Source organism: Struthio camelus, chromosome W (genome assembly GCF_040807025.1).
Source record: "Struthio camelus isolate bStrCam1 chromosome W, bStrCam1.hap1, whole genome shotgun sequence".
Lineage (NCBI taxonomy): Eukaryota > Metazoa > Chordata > Aves > Struthioniformes > Struthionidae > Struthio > Struthio camelus.
Window position 1 is genome coordinate 46886566 of NC_090981.1, and position 23182 is coordinate 46909747.

A 23182-nucleotide genomic window follows, 5' to 3' on the forward strand; every position below is an offset into this window, starting at 1 on the left:
AAAATAAAAATATTTTTTTCTCTGTATTCTGTGTAGTCGAAGTTATAGCAACTAATACACCTGACTTTCCAGATAAAAGTATAAAGCTGAGAGCAATGTTTAAATATGCCAAAAATACGGAGAACATGTATTCTGCATCTGACTAGCCTATTTCAAAAACTTATTCTCTGTAAAAGTTTTTTTTGCTACTCATAAATAATAGAGCCATCCTTAACTCCTGCCTATGAAATGCTCACGAGAAAATTTACCATCACATCCCCTCCCTACATATCAAAAAATTACCATTTTATGAAACAAAATATTAGTTTGAAGGGAGTATGTACAGGTTTCTACATTGCTGTTTCTCATATATTAGTGGGACTTCTTTGTAAATTAGCAGACCTTAGGTTCTGTTAACAGCCTTTAATTTAGTATGGAAGCACCACAGCAGTACTGCAATGAAATGTATAATATAAGAAATAAGCAATTAGTTTTTTATTTTTATTTTTGTTTATATACACATGTATGTAAACGTGTGCCGAACAATCTTACTCTGATAGTGTTACCTGTTCTTTTCCAGCTTTCCACCCTTTTGTATTTATCCTTGTCATATTTCGGCATCATTCGTTTCTTGTCTCTGTTCTTAGGTTAACCTTCCTTTTCTTCTGTCTTTCCCTGTCCCACTATTTTTCCTGCAGAATGTATTTGGTCTGTTCCCTTCCCACCCCCCAAGGACAGCCCTTTACCCTGGAGCTCTTCCTGAGGGAAGCCTGTACTGCATCTGTTTTCTGTAAGCAGGCAGCTGAAATTGGCCTATCCTGAGCTGTGCGGTGCAACCACACAGCAAAGAACATAACCTGGTTATGTTCACACCTTGCTGAGGAGTCACACTATAACGTGCAATTCAGAGAAAATTAATCTGCAGGAGTGACATTCTGAGGTTCACGGCTACTGTCCCAATCTCCAGGCCAAAGACAACTAGTTAAAAACACACTGAGCCAAAAGGCATACCTGCTATCATTCGCGACTGCAAATGCAAGCAAGTACAGAACACTTCTGAAAGGCTGGGAAAATCTGCTCTTCCATTTCTAACCACCAGACCAAACCCTCCCAAGATCTGAGGCCAGCAAGATCCTCTGATACTATTGGTTTTTGTTTGGTTGCTGCTTTTGGCTAATTTGATTATTCTATATATCTGTAATGAGGCATATTAACTATGGCCTAAGAAACACGCATCTGTAGGGAGGTCCGTTCTAAAGAAATGAACACATTTCATCATCCTTTTCAATATGGTAAAAAGGAAAAGGCCAGTTTAGCACAGTGTTCAAACAGAAGCAGCATCATGGAATCCTTTACAATAAAGGATTAAAGATGCTCAAAAAAGAGACAGAAATAAAACAGTCTCTGATCTGGTCTGCTAGGTTTAAGCATTCTATACAATTTTAATGGTACAAAGAAATGGCTAGAAAGCGACAGAAAAGAATAACACTGATAACTTTCTAAAGCTGTTTATGTCATTATTTCACTATTTACAAACAGATTTCACACACAGTGCAAATTAAACCAGATTATTCTACTTAACTGTCTGTGGGTAATAAGGCATTAAACATTTCAGTATGTTTTGGTGTTTAATTCACACTTACACCCTTATGCAAATAAGGGTCTTGAGTTCTAGACACAGGGAATGGGGATGCTCATGCTGTCATGAAAAACTTGCCAATATCCCCATCTCAGATTAAGTTCAATATCTTCCTTATTGTTTTACAAAATGGTCCGAGTCAACAGTGCTGGCTTTGTGTTGGTTGTGCACAAGCATGCCTGTGTTTCAGTGCATCTGAGAATGGTTAATGAATTAAATATATACTTGAACCCATGGACTGAGCCTTAAACCTAGAACAACAACAGATCCAGGGTTCATCTGTCTCTAATTGTCCAACTTTACCTATGAAAATAGGACAAAATCATCCCATCTTTCTCTCTTCAACCTTAATGCAGACTTTGAGAACAAATTCAGCCTTAAATTCATGAGATCATATCACCTTCCAGAATTAATTTGTCATGACAACATAACTTACCAGCTGTTGGCCTCAAGGCAGAAAGTCTTCTTCAAATTCCTTCCCACCTTTCATCAAATCAGGAGTCCTTCCTTTACAAAGAAATAAAATTATACCTGACCTTTCCTGAACAGGTCCTAAAATAATCAGCTTTGTCAAGGTTCAGATACTTCTACTTCCTCATTATCGAATTTCTGTAACACCCTTCCAGCCACTGGGTCCAGCCCTGGCACCCTAAAACTCAAGAGTTCTCTGTTCTAAGCCACATGCAAACCTGTTTATTTTCCAAAGTCAGTTTTTAAGATCAAGGTGTTCCTCCACTGAGTTTCACCTATATTGCCTTCCTCTGACAGAAGATTTTTCTAGCCCATCAGTTACTCTGGACTTCTTCTGTCCAAGCTCTTCAACTTTAAGAGACTCTCAAATCTCATCTTCTGCCTTAACTCAGTGACCTTGTTTCTCTCTCCCTCTCTGTTTCTCCGAGTAACTTAACTCTCTAGGTTTTCATTTCATCAGCCCTGCGGAAAACATGACACACGAGAGCTGATTCTGAGCATCTTTTACAAGGCTGATTAGCCTTTCCCAGCACTGAAGCTTCATCTGCCTTTGTATCACTAAAGTACCTTGCTCAGTTAAGTTCCTCGCATTCCTATTTCACTAGCAGTTTCTGCCAACACACTATTCATCAACATTTCCAAACCATTAATAAAGTCATAAAACAGAGCCTTGTAGCATCTTGCTGTCTTGCATCTGCCAGGTCGAAAATTGCTTATTCACCCTCTGCTTTCTAGCTCTCAGGTATTTAGAGAATTTCACCTCTGCCATGCAACTACCCCACCTCCTTACCTGCTGCCATGCCACAGCTTTCTGAAAGTCCAGCTCCTTTCATTCAGCCCATGTTCTTGTTGATGTGTTCAAAGAACCATAACAGAGAGGCACAAATTTCTTTACTCATAGTAAACTGATAAATGAATTTGCTGATTTATGCACTGGTGTTTTGGGAGGGGGAGGAAGGAAAGGAGCTGCCACAGGGCAGAACACATTTGTTTGCAAGACTCTAGGCCTGATTTCAAAGGTGTGACAATACAAACAAAACATTTCATCAAATAAGCAAGGCTAGCAGGAAAAAGCCAAACGGGGACTCCTGACACATTCTGCGTTATAACATCGTGGAAAAAAAACGACGCATAAAAAGCCTTGGCAGCAGGTATGAGAATACAAGACTCACATCTTCTGGATTAGTCACTCTTGCCTGTTTTACCCCCAACTGGAATGCTCTGTGGTCTGCATACAAGGATTTAAGTTACATGGGTGAAAACTGAAAAACATGAGAGCTAGTGAACCACCAGGCATTTGCTACAGGTTTAGCAAAACAAAAGACAATTTCTGTTAGTACATGGAGTGGGAAAATATGAAGCAAAGCATTTCAGCAACTGACCGAGCAGCTAAAACCAAAAAGTTTTACCACACGTACAGTGTATTCCTGTGTGCACACTTGCGTGATGCTGCTGAAGGACTGACTGGGAGAACCATCAGGGTGAAGTTGAGGTTTTTGGGTCTCTAACGTGTTTCCTTTGCAAACTCATAATCAGTGAGTCCAGAGTCATAAGCTCTGTATGCACATACAGAGTCACACATTCTGGTAGTATATGAGTTTCTAGTTTTTCTCTGTATCTTAAAAGAACGGGGAAAAACATCTGGAAGATGTTTGTCAATTCTGTTTGAACAAAACGACAGAAAATCAAATGACAATGGGAACAAACAGGATATGTTCAATTGAAGGAAAGACTATTGGTTTGAAACACTTAGAACAACATCAGAAGAAACTACTTACGATATATTTATGAAGCATTGCCACTCTGCAAAATAGCTAATGGCTGTTCTACAGATTTAGACTTCCTCAGCTCAGAATTTACTTATCAGGAATTTCAATTTTTCTCAAGTGGATAAGTTATTTGATAATATTGATTCAGTTGGTTTCCTGAATAAAGTATTATGAAACACATTCTTCACACAAAACATGACAATTACGAACAATGCACAGGCCACACAGCATGCTGTTATTTTCTTAGTAACACTGAGGATTCTGCTGCTGCAAATACCGGAAAAACTTAAGTCAAGCTTGAATCAAACATTCACTTCATGTAAACATTTTCTTACTGTCGATTTTAAAACACTGTTTTTATGGTCTTTCTTGCTAGGAAGCAGTTAGGATAACTGCAAGAAGTGATGACAATCCACAAACACAGTCAGAATGACTACTTTTATTGTCGTTGTTTTAAACATCAACGTGTGCCTGCCTCTTTCAAGGGCTCTATTAGCACTGCGTTCCATAATAGAATTGAGTAAACTTTCTGGATGCAAACAAAATGCAGAAATTGAAAATCACAATTTCAGATGGTAAGAAAGTCCAGCACATAGTTTTAAGAATTGAATTTAAATGTTTTAAGCTTTTACATGTTTAAAAGTAATAGCTTTATTTCAGTTTTGGCTGGTATTTTAATAAAAGCAGGATAAAGAATCTTATAAAAGAAATACAACATTAAATTTTGGATCAACTGAAATATTTCTTCCAAACCATCATTTTCCCCTTCTTCAGAAAGAAGGTGAAGAAGTCAATTACTTGCATAGATCCAGTCCAGGAGATACGCTTTGCTACCTGCCAATAGCTACTGCTGATTTCAGAAGTTCAACATATTTTCATGTGGAATGTGATTTTAGTTTGTTTAATCACTTTTAAGAGACCTAGCTTAATTACATTTGTGTATCGGTGGTAAAATTTGCTTCTTTGCAGCAAATTCACTTTTGTTCTTTTTCACTCTGTCTCAGACCCCGCTTTTGAAACTGATGTTATCGCTCATTTTTTGCAAGTCTAGAAAGATATTCCTTGGTGATCCATTTTTCTGGGCAGACAGTATGCAATGATTGAACTTAGCCTAGCAAAACGCTGCATAGCCACTACGGACAACAAAGCATGCAACACTTCTAAGCACTCCAAAAGACTCTCCAATAGATTTTTCAAGGGAGTTGACTGCAGTTAATTTTATGTTCCCCAAGAGTCAGCAAAATCCAATATGAACAAGCTATTGCACCTTATAAAAAGTTTCTACAGAACCAGTCAAATCTGATTATTTGATGATTAGTCATCATTATTAATCATAGCTAGCAGTAAGAGGGAAGTCATGAACATTTTAAAATTAGTAATTAATCATTTATTTTTTAAGCCGCAGCATTCAAGCACGACAAGCAAATGAGTCTGGAAAGCCTTCAAAATGTGCACCTTAATTACAAAGGTGCTGCATTTGCTAAGTGAAGATGTGGCATGTTCAGCAGTTCAAAGAACACCATGAACTATAATTTATGAGCATCACAGAAGAGTCTGGAGCTATATAGGAATGAAGAAAATCATGCATATTAAACATGACTGGATCATATTGACTGTAAATCAGACAGTACATCTGTGGTAATATGATCTATAGAAGTAATTTTATCATTGTTGAACCATCAAAGAAATGAACCCATATCTTACGATTTACAGCTATGCGACATGTTTCTGCTTAGGACTTCAGTCAGCATTCCTGCTACAGTGACAGAAGGTATCTCAATACCAGCAGGGACCAACAAGAAAACATATAGGATTTGCATGAGCATCTTTGCTAAGGAGTACACACTCTAAGGTGGTCTATTTCCTAATAAAATTGTGGTGCAACCATAAGGAGGAAAGACAAGAAGCCTTCAAGACAGGAAGGACTGATACCTTGGCCAAAGTCTTAGGACTCTAGCATCCTTTCCTTCAGGACAGTATTAACTTAAATAATAAAACTTACAAAGTGACTGCAACAACAACGCCTTTGAGACACTTCCCTTCCTTCCCCCTCAGTCATCTCCAGAGACCGCTGCAGGGGCCAGGTTTCCTCCTGCAAATGCTTTTAAGGCTTTTTTTGGGACTCCCTGAATCCTTCCTCAGATGAGGCACTCCGGCAGGCGGCATCCTGCCAGTCAATCCAAACCAGAGCGAGCATTTGCTTACCTTGCAGTAAGCGGAGTTTTCTGAGACGTGTTTGCCCGGGAGGACTCCCGGCCGCGACGGGCTTTGCAGCGAGCGCGTGGAGGGCACCGGCTCCGCCTTGCGCTCCCTGTGCGCTCTGCAGGGAAATCCAAAGTGCCCCTTGGCTTCCTCAAGAGCTTGGAAATCCACCTTATAAATCCATGTCAGTGGAGACTGCGAGCAGCCAAAAGCCTCATGTGGGCAGAGTCAGGCGGACTGAGAGACAGGTAAAGGATCTGTCAACTGCGGGCACAGGGATCTCTTGTTCAAACAAGTCACTTCTGATTAAAACTTGGCCCGAATGGAGGCGGGCAACTTGCTTACAGAACAGGCAAATTCAGTGCAATTCAAGTGATTTAATGCAACGCTTTTGTGAAGGAATGATCTAGCCGTTAGATTTGTTTGCAGAAGAAACAAAAAGCCTCTACCGCTTACCAACCCGTCTCATTACAAGCAAGAGAAGGTGCCACCACCTCACTTCCCAAAAGAAACGCCGTCGTAGGCAGGGAAAGCTGCTGTCAAAATCCAAGACCGCCTTTAACGATTATGTCAAGGGTGGTTGGAGTGCTGCCTACACCTCCCTACAGCAAAGAGGATCCCTACGGCGAGGCGTGAGGGTCCCCGCGCCCCGGCCGGGCAGCGGTGCTCGGCTGCCGGGACAGGACAGGAGGGCAGCGCGCGCTGCCGAGAGCGCCCAGTCTGGCTCCATCCACGCTGGGAAAGCTTCCCGCCGAACGCCGGGCCGCACAGGCAGCCCCGCCGGCGCCGGGTCAGTTACTGCCCAGCCGCAGCGCGGCCGCCACCTCGAGGACGGGAATACTGTCACAGCGGGGCTTGGATACGAATACACACCCACTGTCTTGGCCCCTTCCTGTGGCAGGTTTTAAGGGGAAAAAAATAGAAGGTGAAATCCTGTCCAAGGCTCCAGCCGCAGTTTTTGCATTCACAAAACCTTCCCGACCACGTTAAACGATTGCCTGCAGAGCTACCGTTTATTAGTCTCACTTCACAAGCAGCTGCAACATGGAGAGAAACCTAGCGCCGCTGAAACGGCGCACAGGGCCCAAACCTGAGCTGCAGAGGGAACGCTGCCTTTCTGCTGCGAGGTGGAGATCAGTTCTCAAATGCTTTTTGAAGCACTTTTCCCCCTAACGAGACACGTCTCTCCCGAGCAGCCCCAACTCCTGGCCCGTCCCCTGCCCTGCTTGCGCCGTCCCCGCACGGCCGCGGGCAGAGAGGGCACCGAGCCCCGGGGCCAGGCCGGCGGCGGCGGAGCGCAGCCGACATCCCCGCTCGCCCCTCACTCGCGCCTGGGGGCAGGGGGCAGTCCTGCCTCCCTCCTGCCCCCTGCCTCGGCCGGCCCCCCACCCCAGCACCTCCCCGGGGGAAATACCTACAACTGCTGTACACACACACACACACACACATGCATACCATATATATGGTGTGTGCCTACACATATATATACATATACATGCAGTAATTTTATATGTATATATTTATATATGCATTAGTTCTGTATGACATGACTACTGCATATATAACATGCTATATAATGACATATGATCTATGACACCAGCTTGTTTCAGCTAATATATACATATAATATATACAGTTATGTGTAACATGTAACAACCATATGTATTATTTGTGACTATACAAACTATATATTTTATATATATATATACACACATATACACACATACATACACACACACACACACACACACACCCAAAACTGTATCTCTCTCTCTCTATTTTTTTACTTACTAAAGCTAGAGCTTTAACATACTTTGCCATTTAACCTAAAAGCATTTGTGGAAACAAAATTATTCCAATAATTGTTTCTGTGATAAGAATACCTGGACTATACAATTTGATTTCAAGTACTTATAAAATCTTGCATAGATAAAGTTACCTTTAGAAGCTAAAAATTTGGAGTTGTGTGTGATTAGATGGGCCATTAATTCATGATTTAGACCTAAGGGCAAAAAAAGGTCATGTCAGTGATCTATAAAGTTAATTTTTTTTTTTTTTTAAAGATTGAAGTAGGAAAATCAGTTCTCTTTTTTCAGCTCATAATTTCAAAGACTGTTTATTCTTATCAGAGGCAGAAAAGGCTTACACTGAAGTGCACAATCACGGCCTCTTCTGGAAGGTACACTGATTCCTAAGCCTCAGGAATTTAACTGTACTGCAGAAAAAAAACTGAATTTTTTTTGGTCTTGAAAAACAAAGCGACACTCCAAAATCCTCCAAGCTTGCAGTAGCCCTAATTTATCACCATCAAGTGAAAATTTAATCTCATATTTGGGGAGGGAGAGATAAAAATAATCTGTTAATTTCTTACGAAACTAAAGAATTTATACCACTGTATTATACATAATAATGCTTCATTTCAACCTGGCACAGCATGAACAAGCAGTATACAAGCTTCTCCTCACCATCTCCGAATAAATTTTTCGACTAGTCTAAGTTGAAATTTCCCCACTTTTGCAGTATTGGGCTGCTACTGAACACAGATAAGACACTTGTATTGAATTAGGCTAAACTGATAGCAGTTCTGTCATACAAATAGTTATTGTGATATTTTCATTTATAGACCAATCTTAACTTGGAGTAAAATCTTCCAAGATGAGAAGCTAAACATTAATGAAACATTTAGCTTATTCCATGATGCATGTGAAAATGAATTAATACACTTATTCTGAGACATTCCTCAGAAGGTGAATGACAATGTTATAATGCCATTATTAGTCAAAAAATATATGCATCATTCCTGACAGTCTGGGCCAACATTAGTTATCATGCACTAAAATAAATTGCAGTGGACACTCCATCATGTGAGTTAGCACGGGCTGGAATAGCTCAGCTAATACCAGGACACCCCTGCACCACTGTCCCCAACATGCCGCTCCGGAAGTGCGGGACAAAGATTGCTGGAGCTCGCTGAACCGTGCTCATACACAGCACCGTTTTTCAGATTGAACATGGTACAACAGCACTATGTTGTTTCCCAGTCTGTCCTGCAGTGTGACCACTAGTGCGGTTGGTGCTAGTCTCACACTGAGCCAAGCTGAGAGTCTCTGCAGATGAACTATGCAACAAATGCAATTTTCGGTAAACTGCCCCCAGGTCCTGGTAACCATCTGTGGACCAAAACGGAAAAGAACCTTCAGCACACGGAGTCCACTTCATTGCAAGTACAGCACATTACCAACCAAAACCCTTAATTGTGAATATTGATTTTGCTGGGTGAATGAGTAAATCAGATGCAGGTAACATACGCATTGCACCAATTTTTCTAACAAACTTGGCTGGGTCAAGGTAAGAAGTAGGAAGTAATGGGATAACAAACAGCTTCTGGAGAGGTGTGCTGCCAGCTAGTTACATAGGGAAGGTTTTGCATTCAGAGGTCTGATCCTGCAGCCACTGCCTCTCAGCCTCAGCCAAAAGGTGAAGGAAAAGTCACAGGAGAGTGGCCACACATCCTCTGGGAACAGAAGGAATACTTTAAAAACAATTACTCTCCAAAGGGGCAGTAAAGAAAAAAAAAAAGCTCAGATACTGAAAAGCCTCTGGTTATGCGGTAAGATTTGCAAAAGCATGGAGGCACCCATATCTCTAAACAGCCAGTAACCGGGGTGGGGTGGGGGACACAAGAATACCCACTGTCCTAAGAGTTTAATCGTCCTTTAGTGAAGCAAAGTTCCCTTCAACTTTGAAGGTGGAGGATCAGTGCTTAGGAGGAAAATCCTCTCAGAACATAACATAGTCTTTCTCCAAGATAGGAACGACAAAGGTGCACAGAAAGGAGCAGCTTTATCCTGTTATTCCTGCGGTTGCCCAGGTAACAAACAAATTAAAACTCAAAGTTATCTTTGAGTCTCAAGTTTGTAGATAATTATTTGAACTGTGACAGCCTGGGCTCAAAACTTTTTAGTGACAATCATGAAGTATCCGGATGATATGCCTCCGATGAATAAGCAAAGAAATGAGGTCCAGGTGCAGCCTGGTATTAATCGGAATTATTCATTCATTCACCTCTGGTACGTTTCTCTGTGTTATGACAACTAAAAGTGAGATAGAAGGAAGTCAAGAAAGAAGGAATTTTTTTGTAATAGAAAAAAATTGGTGATAAAATGAAAACTTCCATCTTCAGAAATACAGTCATACTTTGATACTTTAACACCTCTACAAATATAGTTTAAGCAGTGTTACAATCAAAGTTTCTTTTTCTCCGAGACCAGTAAAATCATTTTTCTCTCATGAAGGGGTATTTCTGCTCACAAACAATTTTAATTGCTTTCCTCAGTGTCGCTACTTGTATGGTGTAGAGTCAAGAAATGGTAATCGGAAGAACAAATTTACAGGTATAAAATATCAAGGCAACCAACTATGACACTGATTTATATTGCTGGATTAGTAGACACTCCTTCCTCTTAATACATGCACCCCGTTCCTTCAGAACTCTCATCTTAGGGCCTAGCTTTGTGAAACACTCAGAAAGCCAGCTATGGTACAAGGATCATATATCATGTTAGGAATCATAGAAGTGTTACTCCGATAATAAAACCCTAGGTACATTACCAAAAAAATAACATAACAAAGCATTAACAAAGTTAGTTTAATAGCAACAACAGAAGTTTAAGGTGGGCAACAGTTCTCTCTGTAACTCAGCACTAAAAGCTATAAATTAACTGAAGGATTGGAAAAAAACAAAACTTTCTTTTCATGTAACACTACATAAAATTATAGTTAAAACAAACCTTCAATAACACTGTAATTAAAGCTGAAAGCCCATCAGGAGAGATGGGCATTTTGTGGAATGTCCATCTTCATATGTGTCTTTATATTGTCCGTCTTTATATTTGTGCATTGGTATCAAATTAAAGGCAATAGTTATTCTACAGAAAATAATCCAGGAAAGTCTATTTAAATGTGTTTTAGAATGAGTAATGGAAATATTAACAGTGTGAGGGTTAACTCATGCAAAGAAGCTTTTAGTTGATCTTAAAGCACAGAGGAAAAATCAAGGCCACAAAGAGTTTTAAGGACTTATTCTATGTGACAGCACAATCATTCCTTAAAGGTCCAATAAGGTAAGTGGAGGAGGGCATCATTCTCTAAATTACAGGTAGTTTTACATACTATAGTAACAGTATGCAAATTAAGTAAGTCAGAAGTGAGGTATCTTTGGAAAGTCTAATTGACACTTTACTGTTTGTCTTTTTGGAAACATTGGAATTTGTAGTACAGTTCTGTATCTCAGAGGAACAAAGGACTCTGCAGTTACACGCTGTACATAGCCATCTATAGTAAGATTGTACTGTGCATTTTGATATCAAACAGTTTTGAGAAAATAAAACTCAGTCTGTCAGCATAGAAGAACTGCATAAGAATAATTTTTCCCTTGTTCACTTTCCCTGCAACATTTTTTTTCTATTGAGGAATAAAGATAGTAATGAGGGATGACAAAAAAATACCTCCTTTGAATCACCAACTATGCTCAAGATTTCTCCATCATGTTTCATAAGTCAGCTATCCTCATTACATCCTACAGGGTCTGCTCTAAAATCAAATGTACTCAATAGGTTTCAGATGATGTTCATTACCTTATGAAAAGGACTCTTACCCAGCAACGCTAAATACACCCTAAATCCCACTTCTACCAAGGCTGTTAGCTTAAATACCTACAGTACACTCAAACCCTATCAACTTCAGGCAAAATTCACATTTGGTAATTTACTCATTCTTTTGAAAGGAAAAAATGTCATTCAACTCCTTAAGCCTGGGAATCTTAGGCATACACAGATTTGTGTGTGCATATAACGTTTAACATTTAAATTTAATTAAAAACTTAGTGTTTCCTCCTGTAACAGTACCCCTACTTAAACAGCTGAAGAAAAAAAACCCAGTAGCAATTAAGAAGGGTAAGGCAGAGAAATTACAATGTTACCATTGCATAAAAACACCTCCAAAATCAGCTTCCACTTCTCAATGTTAGGACTATGCAACGACAAAGTCAAAAACCTCGCCTTTTCTATTAATAGCAAAGGAAGCAAAAAAATTATTAAACATATTTCCTTATGCAAATCCACCATTCTTCATATACAGAAAATCACACACTCATGAAACAAGTTTGTAAACTCTAGTCAGGAGCCAATTTACATTTATTCCTTCAGCCTTACAGTGAGGAAAAAACGTTTTCAAGGATTCGGTGTGTGTGTGTTTTTTTTTTTTTTTAAACAAGTTATTTTCAGCTTTCAGTAGGCTCTTCTATACAAGAGGGAAGCCCAGAGTTTTGGGTTTTTTTGTATTTTTTGAAAGGGAAGTTGGACATAAAAAAAAATCTTGTTTCTACTTGTTTAGAAGCCTTGTAAAAATTCTTGTAGCTGTGCAACTATTTCTGTATCCACAGTTTCCATAAGCGCATGAAAACCTTGTTCTCCCAGTAATTCCTGCTGTGCCTTTAGCTTCTCATAGACGAACTGCTGCAATGACACAGTGTGTACGGGGTCCTTCAATGCAAGCTGTGGAAGCAGATAAGAAGAAAAAAAAATAAGTAACAACACAGTAAAAAATAGTCTGTGACTTACTCATCTCTCCTGAGCCAGGGAAACAAAGACCTCCTGCTTTTCTTTGTACACAAAGTAAAGATCAAATTTACCTCCAAGATGAAAAACTGATGGCAGTTTCAAACTATTTGAAACAACAGTGCTCAAATCATGGACTCCATCTACTATAAGATTTTGCCCTTCTACAAGATAAAGAGATTTCAAAGCTGCTTTGTTAATTTCCCATCACTCCTATGAAAACCATCAGATGTTACCAAGATAAGTACTTTAAATTTTTCATAAAGTATAACCAATTTGATTTTACTAATAAGGAAACAAAACACTGAAAAAAGCTGAACTGATTTAAATTCATATGACAAAAAACAGAAGCAGCTGGAAATAAAAATCCATTTTATTCAGATTTTCAGAGCTATTTTCTAACCGTTAAACAACAATAGCTAAAATAAATTTTCCTGATACATCAAGCACAATCAAGTCCAGATAAACGACATAATTTTCTAGGGGAAGGAGGAAGAATATCTGTCTTGATAATGAGATGTGTGCGCAGGCCAGGGGCAGAGGATTACACAGCATTTTTCTCAGTCCACCAGATGGGATGAAAGGGGCATGTGTATGTGTGTGGATTGGTGGCAGGGTTGGTGCACGTGGAGCTTGAAGTATCATAAAGTAGGATGCTGAATAAACAGGAAATTACTGCAGATCTGAGATCTTCTGCTTATCTTAGTATCAAAACCATACAACACTACTACTTATGCTGAAAGGTCAGAAAACCATACGCTGCTAGACCTCAAAGGCCAGTGAAATAGGAGACTCTTCTTAATTTGTAGTCCTCTGCTATACTGCTATCCCTGAAAGAATCGAAGCATATTAAACTTGCACAACTGCTTCTTCTGTATGTCCTCATTCTTATTTCACACATCATCTATGGCATAAGTTTACTGCATTATTAGCAATATTATCAGCCACTATGTAAACAATAAAGAGAATTATTACTGTAGATAAAGGATATTGAAATTTAACGTGATCAGCTCTAACACCTACATTTTTTAGATCATAAATTCCCTTATTGGGTTGAATCAGAATTAAGAAATATGGCATTAACTTCTTCTCTGACTAGAAGTCATGGGAAACAATTAGCATCCCATAGAGTTTATATTAAAAGGGACTGCAATATAGAAAGTACGCCTCATTTAATAAGCTACATGGACTGACAAATGGGTTTGAACATAGACACATCATCAATAAAAGCATAATCTGTTCAGTGCCTGAGCCAAAAGTTTCATTTTTCTTTAGCAGTAGTAAGTTTAGGTCACTCTCACCAGATAAGCTATGTAATTTTTCAAACATTCATGGATGAATTCCTAAAATAATAATAATAAAATTCTTCCAAGAAAAATCACATTGCACATTCATGACACCTTTCCATTCTGGTATAATATGATAAAGAATTATTTAGATATGGTTTAATATGGAATGGAAGACATCATACCTTCAGATTTTTTTTAAACAATATTACAGCCAAAACAGGAAGGATATACTGATTGAAACAAATATAAGACTGTTATTATATTATAAACACTTGTGTTTGCCTATTAGGCTTTAAGATAAAAGTAAAAGCAAAGAAAGCTAAAGCAAAAATAAAAGAAACAAAAACATTGCAATTGTCACAAAAAAGAAATTGAAGCTGTATTTCTTTTAAACAAGTGGAGTTAATAAGCAGACTACTTTTTATCAGTGCCTGCAAGTTCTTTCTTCCTTCATATTATGGTCACCTTTCATGTTGTAAATCTCTTAATCATCCTCTCGGTATTCCTAATATCAGCTTCTTAGCCTTTGATCCTCCACCGTTTTCTACTCCCCAGCTATTTTACATTTCAAAGGTAAAATATCATCTTTTTATTTCTAACACTACAGTCTTTTGCAAAGGGATCCAATTGTGCTAATAGTTTAGCATTCTTTGCATAGTAATTCTTAGTAAATATAATCTTGTCTCCAAATTCTAAACAGGCTTCTCAAATTGAAATACTCTAACAAAAATCTGAGCTACAGCTACTGTAATCAATATTTGCCAAGGTTACTTTTATCCTCTTGTAATATTGCTTTAGTAGACCTACAGGGTAAAAAAAGACCATCTGGGCAAGCAGAGAAAGAAACAACTTCAGAACAGTTTGTATTTGTTAAAAAAGAATTATAATCTGGGAAATATACTACATGTCTAATTTATTTGTTAGTTTCAGTAAGTTCATACCTCTAACCAGTCATACACAAAATTACTGCAGGGAATCCTGCGCAGAAAACCAAGTATTAAAATTGTGCAAACAAGTATTCTCATACTCTTAAGTCAAATGAGACTTCCAGTCAATGCTACTGCGTTTGAGTTAAAAAGACTTACCTTAAGGACTTAATACACTAATCTTTCAATCAATAAGGCAGAAAAAGCTGCCTTAGCGCAAGTCCCCCTGAATGCAATAGAATTCCACTAAAGTATGAAGGTACAGTTCAATGTCTGTTTTTTCAAAGTCCTCTGACACGAACAGCAGAGGTCAGTAATTAGTCCATAAACTATGTTATCACAACATTAGAATACTATCTGGTTTAACAGGTGACCCTAAAAGACATTTTCAGACTATTGTACTTGATTTTTAAGGAAAAAACCCTCCTCTTCAAAATTAAGTCTCCAGCTTGCTAAGTGCTGAACATCTGACGAGTCCAGCATGGAACATGACCACATCAAAATTAACACTGATAACTGAGACTGCAAACACTGGTTCAGGGACGACCTTTTTATATATGCATATGTATGCTGTATTCCTAACAGCGTGGCCATACTTTTCATTGAAATACTCCTGAGTTTGAGAAGAGCAAAACCACATATTTTCAAATTAAAAACTCCCAACAGCTTCATAGCCAAAACAGTTAAAGGCAGGAAATATAAAGTTGGGCAAGGAAATACACGGTATTGAAAGATGCTCTAAGTTGCTCAGTATCAGCTGCTTTATGTCTTTTGTCAAAGAGGTCCACACAATGAACACTGGAAAAATACCTGTAGAGTGGCTGGTATAATCAGCTATCAGACCACTAAATCTTACTCTCAGCATGAAGGAACTATCTTCAAACCACTGAATAGGGTATTTCAGTTTCCTCTAAAATTCATGCCTTATTTTTTCATTATTTGCTATGAGATATATATATATATATTTTTTTTCCCCTTCCAAATACCTTAAACTTTCAATCAGTTGCATAAGCACAAAAATAATTTACTTTTTTTATTTTACTTTCAATATTCGTAAAATATTACATTACATGTAGCCATACAGTCGCATAATAAGCCTCAGTTGTCAGCTTATTAAAACGTATAGTCCCAATGTTAGGTTTACTGTTTTCTATGCCAATTTCAGGCAAATTAGCAGCCCAACTAAACCCTGCGGTTCTGAAGTTCTAGTGAACCCTAATTTTAAGGTTCTACTTTTCATGGGATATATTGCAGATAAGTAGACCGATCATTAGGAATCTCAACAAAAATCTCAGTGACTAAATCTTGATTAAACATTACTATTAAATGCTACCTTAGGAGGTTTTTGTCTTTTGAGATCTGGAGATGATGGGACCTGTGAATGATTAATGTCCTAATTAATTACAACAAAATACATGAGGATAGGCTTACAAAGAGAAGCACATTCATCCTGATTTCTTGAAAGCAGAACTAATTCAGTTTTGATGTGCAGCAATAACAGGTGCTTAACTGGGACAATAGCAGCAAATTTCTGCTAAACAGGAATTCCTCTCTGTACTACAGGGTTAGAAGTTGCTGACTGCTTTCAAAATTCTTCATTTCAAATAAAAAATGATGGGCTAGGAAAGTCAAACTGCATAATCTTTACAATGTATTTTTTCAGGATGTTTATGAACTAAAATAATTACTAGAACAGCTTTTTAATAAGGAATAACAAGGATTCAATAAACAAGGGGATACTGCTGTAGCTGATGCATGAAATAAGATTATCAATTTTCCTGGTAAACAGTAATTTTCTTTTCTTCAAATCTAAAAAAGATTACCTTCAGCCACTAATTTATCTGATTTTTCTTCTTGCATCACCATTTAAGAACTGCTGAACAAGGTGAGACCAGGAGCCTACTATATCCATTATTCTGTCTCCAACCTTGGACAGTAGGGAATCAGCGGAAATACTTCCCTTAGGATACATTTTCAAACTTTCCACACTCAATACTAAAATCCTCATGAGCCGGAAGGTGCAGCTGAATGATTGTATTTTAGAAACATCAATATATTCCTCCTCCTTGAATTATCTAAATTGATTGAAAAAAACAACTAGATTAATGGGCTTCAAAAGAGCCTGCAGTCATGAATTCAACAATTTAATTACATGCTGTATTAAAAAAATAATTCCTTTTGGTTGCTTTAAATCTGTTGCCTAGTAAAAAGGGACAGAAATTTGTTGTAGGATGTTCACTTATCATCGCCATTCAGTTCTGATGCTATAGGATCAGTCTTTTACTTTTGTATACTAAAGAATTTTAGCCTGTTCAGGTAAGGCATATACCTTATACCTACATAGACATATATCTATGTTCTCCCTGTGTTCCCTCTCTTCCCTTCTCTTTTTTCTTAGAGATATTTCCTGTAGATTGTGTGCATTTGTGAGTGCATTAAAAACAAACTACCAAAACTCCAGTCTCTGGGATTTCCATTTTAGATAGCTCAATCCAAACATGAATGACAGACAAACTTCAGCGTGAATTCCTAATCACGTCAACAAGCACAGATAAAGTCCAGTTGATTTCTGCATGTATAATAATCATGATATGAGAAGGATGCATCAAGTTTACTACACATACTTCTGTTGCTGAATGAGACTAGGGTCCCTTTTACCTGTTCAAGTGCTTATATCTGACATAAGGAGGCCTGCAGGGTCTTTTTAATTCTGGATAATTCCAGTCTGAAAAATAACTTTTGAAAAATTGGCTATTGAATGCAGTCCAGACAAATCATTGTACTTCTATTGTGCTTCTATTCTATACAGCATAAACAGCTCTATACACAACTACTTACAGGAACCTGCATTTATACTCGCTGACTTCATTGCACGTTGAACACCTTCTCTCCCTTCTTCCTACTCCTCGCTATTAGTCTGCTTGGTTAACCCCTGGAGCGTAAGCTCTTCAAAGACCGTATGTCCTTGTATGTTTGTATAGCTCCTACTGCTATGACAATAAATGCTTTAAAAGATCACTAGTTATATTTAAGGCTATACTATGAGCAATACTAAATGATACTGCCAGAAGATTTTCTTTCAAGTAAAATACATCACAGCACAAGTATCTTATGCTTTCTGACTTTACACCAACAGTATATTTTAAAAGCACAGTTTCCACTTATGAGTAGAGACGCCTTCCAAGTCTTCTACTAAGCGGCCAGCTCTGTGAAATGAATCACCCTATTTCTATCCTCATATGGCACAGAAGCTCCAAAATTATATCCAGGACAATGACCTGAATAATACTTGACACAGGTTTGTGATCTCACGTCACGACTTACTTTCAGTTATCAGTACGTTACCTGGGAAATTTAACATTTAGCACTGAATTCCCTATACATCTATATCTCTTTTTAAAAACTACTGAAAAGCAGTGTGAAATCAAACAACTAATGTGTGTTCGGAATCTTAATATGACCTTAAAGATACTGGATTTGCTTGTTTATTTTTGGTGTTCCTGTGTTTTCTGCCTCAACATCCTGTTTCACAGGCAGATAAATATTTTATATTACAAAAAGACTTGGAAGAATTAATTTTTATCTCTATTAGAAAGCAACTGTACATAAACATTATTTGAAAACTACTGAAAGACTTCAAAACGATTGTTTCACTTCTGTGTCACTGTTTACAGGAAAAACTAGACTCAAATGTTTAAATGTCTCCAGCTTACCCTGCACAACGTATGTCAGCAGGACACAGCTGGTATTAAAGCCAATACTTCTTAGTAGTATCCTTGGAATACTGACATTCTAAAATAGTTTTCAAATAACAACAACAACAACAATCTAGCTACTTCACAAATTGATCTTGAACCTTGGCACAAGTGCTTATATCAGGGCTGGACTGATAACACACTTCTGCTACATCATTGGTTTTAAACAGTGTTTTGACTGAAGAACAGTATATCAGTTTTGGAAACAACTGTTCCCCCACTCCCCACGACCGCACTTACCAGAACCAACAGATTTCTGCAGAATTATCGCTTGCTTTAAACCATTTTTGGTTAGGTGGGTCTCTATCCTCAACAGCTTTACACAACACTAGTGTCAAAATCACACAATTTCCAGTTCAAAATCATGTATTATTCAGCACTAAAACGGTGATCTAATTACTATAAGCAATAACACAATGGTATGCAGAATGCAAGAACAGGTAATAAATATCTCTTAAAACTCAAAAAAAAGTGTTTTGGGGATGTCCTGAGTTAATTCTGTGCTGTAAAGATTTTCAGACATTAAGAGATTCTCTTCAATTTAAACATAGATATTTTGTTACTAAAGAGGAAACAAGAATGCTGGGCATGAAATTATATTTACTGTGATGGCACGTATCTTGTGACTGTGATGCTTTGAGAAAGGCTGGAAAGGCTAGAAAAATCATTTAAGAAAGGAATATATCCTTTATTTTTAACAAAGGATATAAGATTACACAGTGGAACCAGGTGATACAAAAATCTAACAACGTTTTTTCATAGATATTAATGGGCCTTGGATTAGATCTGTGGTTAATTTTTAGACTAGCTGCACAGACAAAAATTATACCTAAAACAAAATACACAGTAAAAATATTAAAAGCGATATCTTTACAGCATAAGTAGTATATCACACCATCACGTAAAATTTGGTCATTTGGCTTATTATATAATTCATCAATTTATTTTCTTCAGGATCTATAAAGTAAGGATTCATAGTTTCTTTCCACACTAGGGTAAAAATCAAAAAGAAATCCCCCCAAAATTATACATGTACATACTGCTTTATCTAAAACATGTGCCAGCATGGACAATTCAAGTTTAAATGATAGATTTTTATCTAAGGAAAATATCTTATTTCATTTTTCCCTTCCCTAGTTTCAAATATGTAGCTGAAAAAGCTAAACTCCTTTTTCAACAATGATACTGGAGTTACTGAAAATATATACATTAAGGGCACGTAAAAGAAAGCTCACCTTAGGTCTATATACTGTACACCAATGCAAGGTCATGAATCACTCTCAAACTATTCACATTGTCTAAATAAATTTCCAAGAAAAAAGAAATAACAGTCCCTAGAAACATAGGTTACACTAAATTGTCATAAACTTATAAAACACCGTTCTAGCTATTATTGTCTTTAGCAATTATGAGCTGTGAGTAATAATCAAGAGATATAGCAGTGACAGGATAAAGGGATAACTCAAAGAAAAATATTTAGACCCTGTGCAAACATCAAGTAGTGATACTTAGCATGGACCATGCCAGTTCGTATTTTTTCCCCTCACATTAATGGCTTTTAAAGTTCTAATGTCTTATTATTTTCTAAAAGATATTCCCATTTAACTGGTCATTATTGTTTTACAAGGTTTAAACTCTGAGACCTGCCATACAAACTGCTGATTCAGCATGTAGAAGATCTAAGAGGGCAGACACCTCTTGCAGGAATAAAGCAGCACAGGGGAAGAGCAATTTTCTTAAATCAATTGCAGATTCCTTTAAAGAGGTTCCTGTACCTTCTCTTCTCACCACAAATACTTGATCCCATCCTCATTTCACCAGACCTATCTGCTACTGCAGTTGTTCTAAATGTCAAGTGATCTGTTTTGAATGCTGATACTCTCACAGAGAGGAAGAAACTTCTAGTGCAGGAGGATCGGATGGTCCCAGGCGCTTTTTTTAAAATCTTTTTTTTTTTTTTGTTAAAAATCAAATACAAGCTGTGCTTGTGAGGCGTGATTAACAACCTTAGCTATTATTTGACAGTTCTACTACTAGTATCAGAACCATTTTGAACTAAAAAGCTGTCTGAATTTCTGTAACATCCAGAACAAATTTTATATCAAGCAATTTCAGCTGGTATTCAGAACTAATTTATAGCAGACACTCATATTAACTAGATTTTGTTTGCTTTAACAGCTGTGAGAAATGTCATACAAAGGAATAAGAGTATGATGAACACTTCACTTAGCTGAAAAAGTGACATGAAAGACATAGGGACCATAGCATAGAAGGCTCAGGTCTGAAATAGTTCAGGAATAATCTGCTGAGTACGGGAATAAGAAGAGTGAAATTAAGACACTTTTAGAAAACAGGCCTGACGTGAGAAAAACAAAGAATTTTCATAATGCTTAGGAAAACTAGAAAACACAGTAACAATGGAAATAGATCTGTCTACAATATGAGAGAAATCAGAAAAGGCAATGAAGCTTCAGTGTTCCTCTTTGACAGTTTATTCTGTGTAAACCTTCTAAGGAGACAAAGGTTGAGAAGATGTTCAAGAACAGTAGGGGAAGAAAGCACAAGCAATTCCTTAAAGGAGAAAGGAAAGCAAGTGACATGGCTCAAGGGCAAATATATTTGCCATGTAAATTAAAACCTGCCTAGTCATGCCCTCAGTCATGACTTCTGGCTCATCATCACCAAAACATAGCCATTTCTCTTTAATCACAAACAGAAACAATACGGACAATAACTCAATGGACAACAACTCGGTATTACACGTGACCTCAAACAGCTCCTTTATTATAACTGCTTATCAACATTATACTGGTGCACCGGACCATTTAAGAGGGCAGAATGATACTGGTCATAAAAAAAAGTGCTTTGATTCTCAAGAGATTATCCAAAGCCACTAAGAGAATGAATTTTATAATTCTGCAAGAAATTCTGAAAATTTCATTTAAGCCCACAGGCTGGAAGACAATTTAACCAAACATAACAGGGTCTACAGATGCTTGTAATCATTCTTTTAAAAGCTCAACTATTTAATGTTTTTTTTAAGGATCACAGAAAATAATGTTTTTATATATATTTTTTTTAAATCAGAAGTTTCAAGACATCAGTAATTTCTCTTAAGGCATCACCAATAGCAGCAGTATATGCAAGAGTTTTTTTTTTTTGTTTGTTTTTTTAAAATGTCTATTAATTAATATTTAAAAGAAAAGCCTAAAAAAAACCCAAAAAGTACCCAAAACCTTAAAAAACCCAAGAGATTAAAAGAACAACCAAAAATCATTCAAGCTCTCCTCTTTTCCTACAAGGAGTAAAAATAACTAACAAAGAAAAGTCCACAAGTCTTCCTTTGGATATAGACCTGGTCAATTAAAACAAACATGTATGAGAGGACTACATGTATCTACTGAATCATGCAATTCCATGTTTTGCTATTATTCAATGACAAACATTTCAGATTCAATTTTACACCACAATGCTTGTATACTGCAATTTTCTATGCAAGTTACAAAAATGTGAGGAACCAGCTTCCCTTCCCACTTAAAAAAATTGGTTAAATGATGAAACAGTCACATTGAGGTAAGACAAAAATGGCTACAACGCAGGGTACCTAATCCAGATATGTCAATCTAAATCAATGCTCCTTATTAAGCTTTCTTTATATTAGAAGAATGTTCTATGCAAACATATAAATCAATACACGTTTAAATAAGACACATGACTAGATGTTTCTTTTGGCAACATTTTCCAAGACTCAAAAAGAACGCAGAAGCACAATTGTTGTGTGTTGCGGCTGTGAAGTTTCTCATCAGAGCTTTTTTTTTTTTTTTTTTTTTTTTTTTGGATTTAAGAGGTGAATTTTCCAAGAATAGATGAACCAAAGCCAAAGTGAATTATATAATCAGTTCTAAAATTGAACAACAGATCTAAAACTTACCATCTTCTTCCTTTTGTCTTGTTCTGTGGGAGGTTCCTCATCTTCTGTAACTTTGGGCTCTTCAAAATGAGACATCAGCATGCAGCTAAGAATGGGAATAAAAATAGGTTAAACACACACTATCATTAAAAACTATTTTTAAAGCACTTTTAAAAACACAGAACAGATATGAGGGAGTTTGATGCAAGACAGGCAACCTCTGTTACCAAGTACAGTTTTTCTGAGAACATTGAACCCGGACACACGTCCTGTGTGACCTACACCCATGTAGTAACCTCAGTAGTCCTCCACATCTTTTACAACACTCCCAAACACCATGAAGTATGCCAAAGAACACCACAGGTGTGCTGTCTGGTGAGCTACCACATGTTAGTGATTAGCCAGATGGTTTCTGCCATGTTTTGCCTGTTTTTCCTTCAGTGGAAATTTAGAAATGTATAAACTATTGAAGTTTGGGGGTGACAACACTGACAGAAGGACAGTGTGATAATTCGTGCCTTGGCTCCTCAGGAAGTAGCGTGTGCGTATACTACATATTTCATTTATAAACCAGCACTGCTTTTAGCAATAGGCTATTTTTATTACAATTATAATTACAGTTTCA

At 37.4% G+C, this 23182-nt stretch overlaps 1 protein-coding gene across 9 annotated transcripts in view; it reads right to left on the minus strand.

Annotated features, from left to right (window-relative positions):
- Nucleotides 1–10694: 10694 nt before the first annotated feature.
- LOC104146874 (importin-11) overlaps nucleotides 10695–23182 on the minus strand; it is a 99247-nt gene continuing 86759 nt past the window's right edge. For all 9 annotated transcript variants that reach the window (XM_068926236.1, XM_068926230.1, XM_068926231.1 and 6 more), the window contains 2 exons: nucleotides 22579–22663; nucleotides 10695–12614 (listed from right to left, as the gene is read on the minus strand). In XM_068926236.1, coding sequence (XP_068782337.1) covers nucleotides 12450–12614; nucleotides 22579–22663 — 250 coding nt within the window. In that variant the 3' untranslated portion in view covers nucleotides 10695–12449. The remainder of the gene's footprint in view (nucleotides 12615–22578; nucleotides 22664–23182) is intronic.